Source organism: Zea mays, chromosome 3 (genome assembly GCF_902167145.1).
Source record: "Zea mays cultivar B73 chromosome 3, Zm-B73-REFERENCE-NAM-5.0, whole genome shotgun sequence".
Taxonomy (NCBI): domain Eukaryota; kingdom Viridiplantae; phylum Streptophyta; class Magnoliopsida; order Poales; family Poaceae; genus Zea; species Zea mays.
Genome location: NC_050098.1, coordinates 230,672,487 through 230,682,730, shown reverse-complemented (window position 1 = coordinate 230,682,730; position 10,244 = coordinate 230,672,487). Strand labels below are relative to the sequence as shown.

At 50.5% G+C, this 10,244-nt stretch overlaps 1 protein-coding gene across 4 annotated transcripts; it reads left to right on the top strand.

Annotated features, from left to right (window-relative positions):
- Window positions 1–5,179: 5,179 nt before the first annotated feature.
- Window positions 5,180–7,557, top strand: LOC100279543 (uncharacterized). 4 transcript variants are annotated; one of them, XM_008674484.4, is made up of 2 exons: window positions 5,180–5,564; window positions 6,174–7,557. In XM_008674484.4, exon 2 carries the CDS (start codon window positions 6,267–6,269, stop codon window positions 7,200–7,202), a length of 936 nt encoding a protein of 311 aa, XP_008672706.1. In that variant the 5' UTR covers window positions 5,180–5,564; window positions 6,174–6,266; the 3' UTR covers window positions 7,203–7,557.
- Window positions 7,558–10,244: the final 2,687 nt, after the last annotated feature.

Sequence of the window (10,244 nt, the reverse complement as noted above, 5' to 3'; positions counted from 1 at the left end):
CATTTCCATTATCGGGACATTGAGCAATAAAATGACCAGTCTTACCGCATTTGAAGCAGGAGCGCTTTCCCCTTGTTTTATTCTTGTTGGGGTACTCCTTGCGTCCTTTAAGTGCGGTCTTGAAGCGCTTGATGATAAGCGCCATCTCATCTTCGTTGAGGCCAGCAGCCTCCACTTGAGCTACCTTGCTTGGTAGTGCCTCCTTGCTGCTAGTTGCTTTGAGCGCAATGGGCTACAGCTCGTAGACGGGCAAGGGCCGTTTAAGGCGTCATCTACATACCTTGCTTTCTTAACCATCATGCGCCCGCTTACAAATTTTCCGAGTATCTCCTCAGACGTCATCTTTGTGTACCTGAGATTTTCACGGATAAGGTTCACAAGATGGGGGTCAATAACTGTAAAGGACCTGAGCATGAGTCGGACGACGTCGTGATCCGTCCATCTTGTGCTTCCATAGCTTCTAATCTTGTTGACCAGGGGCTTGAGCCTGTTGTAGGTTTGTGTTGGCTCTTCACCCCTGATCATGGCGAATCTCCCTAGCTTGCCTTCCACCAACTCCATTTTGGTGATCATGGTGGCGTCGTTTCCCTCATGAGATATCTTGAGGGTGTCCCAGATCTGCTTTGCATTGTCCAAGCCGCTAACCTTGTTGTATTCATCCCTGCACAGAGATGCTAGCAAAATAGTAGTGGCTTGGGCATTTTTATGAATTTGCTCATTAATAAACATGGCATTGTCAGTACTATCAAAGTGCATTCCGTTTTCAACAATCTCCCAGATACTAGGATGGAGAGAAATTAAATGACTACGCATTTTATGACTCCAGAAAGAATAGTCTTCTCCATCAAAGTGGGGAGGTTTTCCAAGAGGAATTGATAGCAAATGAGCATTAGAATTGTACGGAATACGAGAATAATCAAATGAATAGTTTTGATTAACAGGTTTCTTCTTTGACGAGGAGTCATCGTCGTCATCGTGTGGTGAAGAAGACGAGGCATCACTGTTGTAGTAGATGATCTTCTTGATGCACCTCTTCTTCCCATCTCTTTTCTTGTGACTCGAGCCTGAGTCGGTTGGCTTGTCGTCTCTAGGCTCGTTGAGGAAGAACTCCTTTTCCTTGTCGTTGACCACCATCCCATTTCCCTTAGGATCCATCTCTTCGGGCGGTTAGTCCCTTAGATGAAGAGTACGACTCTGATACCAATTGAGAGCACCTAGAGGGGGGTGAATAGGTGATCCTGTAAAATCAAACACTAATAGCCACAAAATCTTAATTTAAAGTGTTAGTACGACTAAGTGGTTGAGAGACGAGTTCTTGTGGACAAGATAATCACAGAGAAAGCAATCACAAGAGACACGCGATTTTTATCCCATGGTTCGGCCAAGTAACACTTGCCTACTTCCACGTTGTGGCGTCCCAATGGACGAGGGTTGCACTCAACCCCTTTCAAGTGATCCAATGATCAACTTGAATACCACGACTTTCTTCCTTATAGTCTTTTTCCCGTTTGCGAGGAATCTCCACAAGTTAGAGCCTCTCGCCCTTACAATATTGATCGCAAAGAACGCACAAGAGTAAGGTTGGGAAGAGCAACACACACAAGACTCAAATAAGCAGCACAACCACGCACACAAGTCACGACTTGAGCTCGAAACACAACGCACGGAGTTCACAACTCAAATGGAGCTCAAATCACTATCACAAAGAATCGAATGCGTGAAGTTGGAGTCTTGGAGTCTTAGGATGCTTAGTGAACGCTTGGGTTACTCCTCAATGCGCCTAGGGGTCCCTTTTATAACCCCAAGGTAGCTAGGAGCCGTTGGAGATCAACATGGAAGGCTATCCTTGCCTTCTGTCGAGTGGCACACCGGACAGTCCGGTGCGCCACCGGACAGGTCCTGTAGACGGTCCGGTGCTTGATCTCCTTCCAAATTTGGCATATTCGACCATTGCTCCCCTGGGCTGATTGGCGCACCAGACACTGTCTGGTGCTCACCGGACAGTCCTGTGCACCAGTCGACCGTTGGAGCAGTCCACATGTCGCGCGAAGATTGCACGGCCGACCGTTGGCGCTGGCGACCGTTGGCTCACCGGACAGTCCGGTGCACCACCAGACAGTCCGGTGAATTATAGCCACGTCGCCCCTTTGCTTTTCCCGAGGGCGATGAGTTCGCCGCGGATGACTCACTGGACAGTCCGGTGCACCACCGGACGGTTCGGTGATTTTTAGTCGTACGACGCCGTCGATTCCTGAGAGCAGCACTTTCACCGGAGACCAGCCTGGCGCACCGGACACTGTCCGGTGCACCACCAGACAGTCCGGTGTGCCAGGCCGAGCTGGACTTCGGTTGCACACAGCCAAGTCTTTTGCAATTCGTTTCTTTTCTTCTCCGCTCTGTTTCTATCACTTATACAAATACATTAGTATACAAAAACCAATTATTAAGTCTAGAAACATACCTTGTTATATGATTTGCACTTTTTGCTCGTTTGGCACATAGCAACTCACTTACTATGTGTTGGACACTTAATCACCAAAACATTATAGAAATGGCCCAAGGGCACATTTCCCTTTCACAAGTACGTACTAGACTCTCAACACTGAACTCCCAAGGGATCCTACTCTCAAAGGCAAAGTTGCGATGACATGCAACTACAACATAATGAGAATATGGAAAGTGGTATTGTATAGGTTTACCACAACCACACGAGAAAAGCATCAAGGAGCACAACATGTGTCCTCGAAGGCCACATCTCACCATCAGAAGTTGTGCCACCCATTGTTGTTACCTCATACTTGGCCAACTCCTTGTCAAAGCATTGTACCTCATGTCTATTGATCCTTTCCCCTACATTACGAAGGTGTGACCAATGTTGGGATGGATTAATGGACAACTTTTGCATGACCAAATCCAAACATTGAAACTCATTCTTCATCACAATTTTGACAAACTTCTCTCACTCATCTTGAGAGCCATGGAGATCAACCCCTGGAATATTTTTCCAGATTTACCAATATGCAGTAACCCCTCAATTGAGATGCCAAGCTCATTTTAATTACAATGAAGCTCATCACAAGCCCTAGCGAAAATCTCGCTAAAAACGATCTATCATCGAATATCACTGCTACCTTCTTCGTTCTATCAAAGCTGACATTCTCATAAACATCTTGGCAACATATCAGGTGTAAACCAAGTTTCCGTGTAAACTCCATGCAAACCAACTAATAAAAGTCACAAAAAATTCTCAAAAGAATTATAGATATACTTCATTGCCTTCTCTACTACTATATAAAAATTCAAGTTCAAATTCATTATATATTAAGAGATACAAAAGGAGAAAATTATCTAAGAATTTTTTGTATCTTTTAATATATGATGAATTTGAATTTTAAATTTTATACAATGGTAGAGTGGCATAGAAGTACATCCATAATTGTTTTGAGAATTTTTGTGACTTTTGTTAGTTAGTTTGCATAGAAGTACTGGTTTGCACCTGATACGTTGCCAAACATCTTCCTCCACAACGCAAAAAGTTATTGAACATATGCTCATCTAAGTATGATGCCTCTATGGTATATGGTCATAAAGTTGTCCATCTATTTAAAACATAAATCCAACATTCGATAACCAATTAAGATGGTAAGTGACTAACCCCATGTACTAATGACTAACTAATTACTAACCCCGTCTACTAATCTACTAATGACTAACTAATTACTAACCCCATCTAACGGAGTTACATGATCTATGACTTTGACACAAAAAGGGGTCATACTAAGGTCGTGGTGGAGTTAGGCTAGCGATGGCAGTGGAGTCAGACGATATCCTCTCTGCAAAAATTAACATAGTACTTTCAGTAACAAAATTCGGCAACACCTCCCGAGTACGGTGAGGTTCTAAAACCAAAAAAACGAACAACACAATGGCTGACATGTACGTTCACTAACCGAACTAAGATGGTATGTAAGTAACTATATATACTAACAACTAAATAGCTAGCTACATCACTAACCAAACTATATAACAAGAATTACAAACTAACTTCCACGCACACTAACTAGCAAGTTTTCGAACTAAATAATGTTCCTATCTAAACTACTCAGTAAATTACTAACTAGATTGCAAACTAACAAACAAGTTTGCTACCCGTAACTAGCAAGTTTCTAACTAAATAATGTTCCTAACTAAATTACTCCCAAATCTATACCTATGGGATTAAAATCTTCCTATATCCTAGCTTTAGGGCTAGTTTAGGAACCACAATTTTCCAATGAATTCTTATTTCCCAAGGAAAATTAGTTCATTTCCTCTTGGAAAAATAAAAATCCCTTGGAAAAACATAGTTCTCAAACTAGCTTTTAGGAAAATAAAAATCCCGTGAAAAAATAAGATTTGACAATTCCATTTTTCCAAAAAAATAATCTATTTTTTTTTTGAAAAATAGAAATCTCTCAATAAAATAGGGATATCAAACTAGCAGTAACAGGGAATTCCCATATTATATTATCGGGTATGGGGTCCATTAACGCCTCTCTAGACATGTTAGCGCTAGCGGTAGTATATTGCTGGTAGAGAGGTAGAGTTTGCTGGCGCCCAGGACGAGGTAGAAAAGTTCAAACAAGCAGGAGCATCTGAATGCCTGCCACTAGAGCCGTGCACCCAGACCCAGCGCTCGTAAATGCATGCACATCTCGTGTCCAAGAAAAAAGTACCGAGTACTCCATACAGTAGTGCCACTGGTTTCCCGGGCCCACTAGAAATTATTCGCCGCCCACTTATTTCCAACGCGCATTCCCCCACGCCGCGCGTAGGTACCCCGTACCCCCGGCCCCCAAGCCACCCACAGCCTTTTGTCCACCGTATGTGAATCCGGGCCTGCATAAGAACATCACGGGCCCACCTGCCATTGCCAATTCGATACTTTCCAGTCCTGCGCTTGGGACGCATAGCCAGCGCACGCCCCCCAGCTTTACTTTACCGTTCCTTCCGATCGCTGCAGGGGAGGCAGGTCGCACTCACATCAAGGCCGCTGATGTGGTACACCCCGTCCAGTCCTACCGTACCTCCCCTGCTCCCCCGTCGGTCGGTCACCTCACTCGTTCACCCATCGCGCTCTTCATGATTCAGACGGACGCCCATTTCCGGGGCCCACCCGTCATGCTGTTAGCCACGCGGACGCGGGCCCGCCTCACCACCCAACCGGCGACGGACGAGGACGCCGACAGGTGGGGCCTGGATCACCGGCACACGGTGAGGTCGGTTCACGCGAGGCGGCGCGGTCGCCGACATGGACGGCGCGGAGCCGAGCCGGGCCCGGGAGCCAGCTAGAAGAGAGACTAGAGAGAGAGTGGGGAGCCCTAGCCAACCACGTCATCGTCCATGTCCCGCCCAACTATAAAAGTGGAGCGAGCCACCACCCAACCTGACCCCTTCGCCCCGTATCGTTCCCTTCCTCCTCTCTTTTCCCCACCGCCCCCTTTCTTGGCGTCTACCCGGCGCGACCAGGACCGAATCCTAAGGCCGCCGGCCGCCGCCGCCGCCGCCTGCTCCCGTTGGACACGGTAAAACCTCCTCCCTCCTCGTCCGTGTCGCCGGGGTCCGGGGTCCAAGCGGCTGCGCGCGCGGTCTCGCCGCCGGCGCCGATCTGGGCGCCGCCGGCGTTGACCCTGTCCGATTCGCCCCGGGCTGCGAGACCTCTGCCTCCCTGACCGGTTACTCGGAACTTCTACTCGCCTGTGGGATCCTCCAGCGGATCAGATGAGCACATCGACTTGAGCACCACGCTTTTTGGTTGGAAGGCGAATCGTAGAGCTTTCCTGGGTTTCTCTGAGGGCTCTTCTCAGATGTGGCGTCCTCCAGAGTCTACCACATACTGTTTGAGGAGTCCTGGTTCTTTTCGGAATCCGGACTAACCAAGGGCTCCTACTGTGCACGACTGCTTGACAGGATATTTCGGATTATTATTATGTGCGTGCGAGCGCGCGTGTGCGCCTTCTAGAGGCATGATTCTTAAATCAGAGCCTTCGTGTTTAAATCCGAGTTTGCCTTCGTGTTGAACTATGAGTGAATTTCATTTTCTGCGGGAGTTGAAGTCGATTTAGATCAGGACAGTGTTTCTTGCGATCTGATTAAGCCTTTTTTTTTCTTGCTATTGTGATTTCTTTTTTCAGAGTTTGGAGTAAAGAAACCAACCCTGCATCTGTATTCTGTCTGTCTGTGCTGCTTCGAATAAGCCTTGCATCTCGCTGACTTGGGATATAACTATGCCGAAGGACAGGAGCTCCCGCGTTTCCTCTTATGAGAGCCGCCGGGCTGGTGCCTCCCCATACTTCTCATCGTCTCATGGACAGAGCAGTTCTTGTCGCCGGTCCGAGGAGTCTTGTGGGGCAGCAGCGGCGGCAGCAGCAAAGCAAGCTGCAGAGTGGGAGGATGTTCGGTGCCCGGTGTGCATGGACCACCCGCACAACGCCGTCCTGCTGGTCTGCTCCTCACACGAGAAGGGCTGCCGCCCCTTCATGTGCGACACCAGCTCGCGGCACTCGAACTGCTATGACCAGTACCGGAAGGCCTCCAAGGATTCAAGGACAGAGTGCAGCGAGTGCCAGCAGCAGGTTCAGCTCTCGTGCCCACTGTGCCGTGGGCCGGTCAGCGATTGCATCAAGGACTACAGCGCGCGGAGGTTCATGAACACCAAGGTCCGGTCGTGCACCACGGAGTCGTGCGAGTTCAGGGGCGCCTACCAGGAGCTGAGGAAGCATGCTAGGGTGGAGCATCCAACAGGAAGGCCAATGGAGGTAGACCCTGAGCGGCAGCGGGACTGGCGCCGGATGGAGCAGCAACGGGACCTTGGAGACTTGATGAGCATGCTGCGTTCAGGGTTCAACAGCAATATTGAGGACGACAGTGGCGGGCTTGGAGACACCGAAGAAGGGGGAGAGGAAGCTGAAATGACTCCGGCCTCCATAACCATGGTCTTCATCATGCCATCTAGAGGCTCAATCATGCAGTACCTATCGGAACGCAGCAGAACGATCATTCTGGTCAGTCGGAGGCGAGCAAGCAGCAGCAGCGGTGGCGACGCTGAAGCCACTGCTCCAGACAGCGAGGAAGGTGATGACCCTATGCCATCGGCAGAGGCATCTGCTGGTTCACAGCATTCTTCCGAACAAGAGGAGGCTGACGGTGACCCTGCCCAATGACGTAAGTCAGCTGGCAAGAGGTGTGCCATGGCATCTTCTTAGCCTGAAGATCCCGACCAACATGGCAACATGGTATGTGGCGAAGAAAAACATGGATGCAGGTGCCACCAAGGCGTAGCCAGGACAATCTGTCTACGCAGGAAAATCGAGGGGAATCAGCATCGCGCGAAGGCTTCAGAAACGTGGTGGCCTCTAGTACCAATTCTAATGTTTCCGCGGGGTTCTGTGGCAATGGAGAGAGAGAAACAATTGGGTGGTAGCTATCTTGTCTGAATGGATTTCATTTTCCTTGCATTGTAATTCTCTAATATATATTATCATATGAAATAGATTCGGCCGTATTTGCACTGCGTAATGTAATGTCTATAAGAGTTAGTTTGGGAGCCAGAAAATTAAAGGAGATTAAAGGGCTAAAGTCCTCTTATTTAAAAATATCCCTTTCTTCCTGTTTCTGGCTTCTAAAACTAGAGCTTGTTTGAAAGCAAGTGTAATAGATGCGATTGAGGGGTTAAAATCTTTTACTATTTAAATTTTGACTAGTAAAAGATTTTGGTCCTCAATCCTCTCTATTACCCTTGTTTCTGAATGAGGCCTAAATCTATACTACCTATTAAGACTCTAAGGGGTAGGCTGCCCCATTCCTGGTTCTGCCATTCCCATTCCGAACTCTTGTGTGTTTTCATTCTCATTCCCATGCGCCCCATTCCCAATTGTGTCCCTCCCCGCACTGTCTTTCTCATTTCCTCTCCCCGCAAAGCTCATTCCCATTCCCACGTGCATCCCACGCCTAGCTAAAATTAAATTAAAAAAACACAAATGTGGCCCCCTAATGGGATTCAAACCCGCGACCTTGTTGGAACTTGCTCTCTGCTGCAAGTGGGCCAACGGGGGTGAACAATGGCGACAACAGGGTTACGTGCACGGGGGCAATAGCTCTGTTGATCTAGCCTCTCACGGGCACTGTGCGGGGGTATTTATAGGTGTCTGAGTGCCCAGCGTCTTGTGTTAAGGACGCATGTGCCCTCAGACGCCTAGTTTATCCCCGGAATATTCCCATAAAGCAGGGTTACAAGCTGTAATTACAAGTTTGCCTTTACAAGTCAGGCCCGTAATACAGAGGCGGCCACGCGGGGCCCGTTACAATGGGCCGGATCACACGTGGGCCTTGGGGCTGAACGAGGCCGCGCCGTGTGAGGTCGTCGCCGCAGGCCTTCGTCAAAGCGCCGAGTCCTGCGAAGGGTGTCCCTGCCCGCTTTGCCTCCGGCGGACCAGCGGCTGCAGCGAAGGCCTCGAGCGAAGGGTGGCGTCTTTGCCTTCGCTCCAACATTTGCCCTCCGAGGGACCAGTTCGACAAAGTCACCTGGTGCCGAAGACGTCGCTAGATGGCGGAGACGCTGCCCTCGCTCGAAGTGGTTCCGCGGGGGTTTTTGATGTGACCGTTGATGGACGGCGTACTGTTGGATTGCGGGTTTCCCGAAGCGTCGCGGCCTGTCGGGTTGTGGGTTTCCCGAGGAGCCGCGCCCTGCCTATAAAAGGGGGCGGGGGCGGCGCTGTTTGAATTCTGCTTTCCGCGCTCCGTAAAACCCTAGCCGCCCGCCGTCTTGCTGCTCCTTTTCCTCCGCTGCTCCCTTTGCTCGCCGTCGTTCTGGCTCGAGTGAAGCAAACCGCCCGCCGCCGCCGACGGTACGTAGCCATGCCATCCTCTTCTTCTTCCGCCACCGCCACGCCGCCGGCCGCCGCCTCGTCTGAGGAGACGTTGAGTAACGCGATGGTGGAAGAGTTGCGCGCCGGCGACTCTGTTGAATTCGGTGTGTCACGGATGACGTCAGGCCGTATTGAAGATATGCAGCGGTTGGGCTACTTTGGCGGCGGAGTCGCTCGTGCTCCGGGGACGGAGGAAGTCCCCGAGCCGGAGGGCGAGTTGGTTGTTTTCGAGGCGTTCTTCGCCGCCGGACTCCGCCTGCCTGCGCACCGGTTTGTCAGCGAAGTCCTGCGCAGATTCAGTGTTCAAATACATCAGCTTACGCCGAACGCCATAGTGGCGCTGGCGAAGTATGTCTGGGCGACGACTTCGTACGGCGGGCAGCCGTCGGTTGAAGTTTTCGCGAAGAATTATTGCTTGCATTGGCAGAAAAGGGTGGTTGAGGGCGGAGTTGCGCAGTTCGGGTCGTGCACTTTCACGCCGAAGACCGGCAAGACCACGATGCCAGTAGTGGAGTTGGTCCCGTGCGCCCGCAATAAGTGGGGCAGTTGGAATGAGTTTTGGTTTTATGTTGCTGAGGCTACTGTCGAAGGCCATCAAGGGCTCCCCGTGTCCGAAATGTGTTCTCACTATTACTCTGCGTATCCACCTTTCGAAGTGGCAGAAGAGGATACAGACGAAGGGGCCCTTCGGTACGCCGCCGGTCAGAGCAGCGGGCGTGATTTGGTTGAAGAGTTTGCGGCGTACGGGGTCTGGCCCTTGGCGCACGGCTGGGCGCTGGGCGAAGTATGCCCTCGCCAGATGCCCTTTCACGGAGGAAGGGAGGTGCGAAGTCCTGCCTTCGCACTGAGTTTGCGGAACCGTGACCCGGCCGCCTTCGTGCGTGATGCAGAAGACTTGGCGGTGCGACTCGTGGGGCGCTACGTGCCGAAGACGGAAGGCCAGCGCAGTTTTGATATCCGTGGGTCAAACGATCGCTTGAACAGGGTCTTTGAATTAAATCAACTGCCGTACGACGGCTACCCTGGTCAGGACGAAGCAGACCGCCGCGGGAAGAAACCGGCGGTGGAGGCCGGAGGCGACCCTGCGCTGGCGGCCGCCACCTCTTCGAAAAAGAGAAAATTAGGTACTGCGATGGGAGGGCTTGGGGTGTCTGATAGTTTCGCTAGAGAGTTAATGAGGACGTGTGCGGCCCCGGGGGAGAGGATGTCTTCGCCCGAGCTCCGGGAGTCTTCGGCTCGGATGCTGAGGGTTACCGGGGGTTGCTGGCCTAAAAACATTCCTATCCCCTGGGATGAAGAGGACTGTTTTACATCTCGTATGGCTCGTCGGTGGAAAGT

What these genes read in the sequence shown, in the direction of transcription:
- LOC100279543 (XM_008674484.4), top strand. Translation starts at nt 6,267, where the DNA reads ATGCCGAAGGACAGGAGCTCCCGCGTTTCCTCTTATGAGAGCCGCCGG.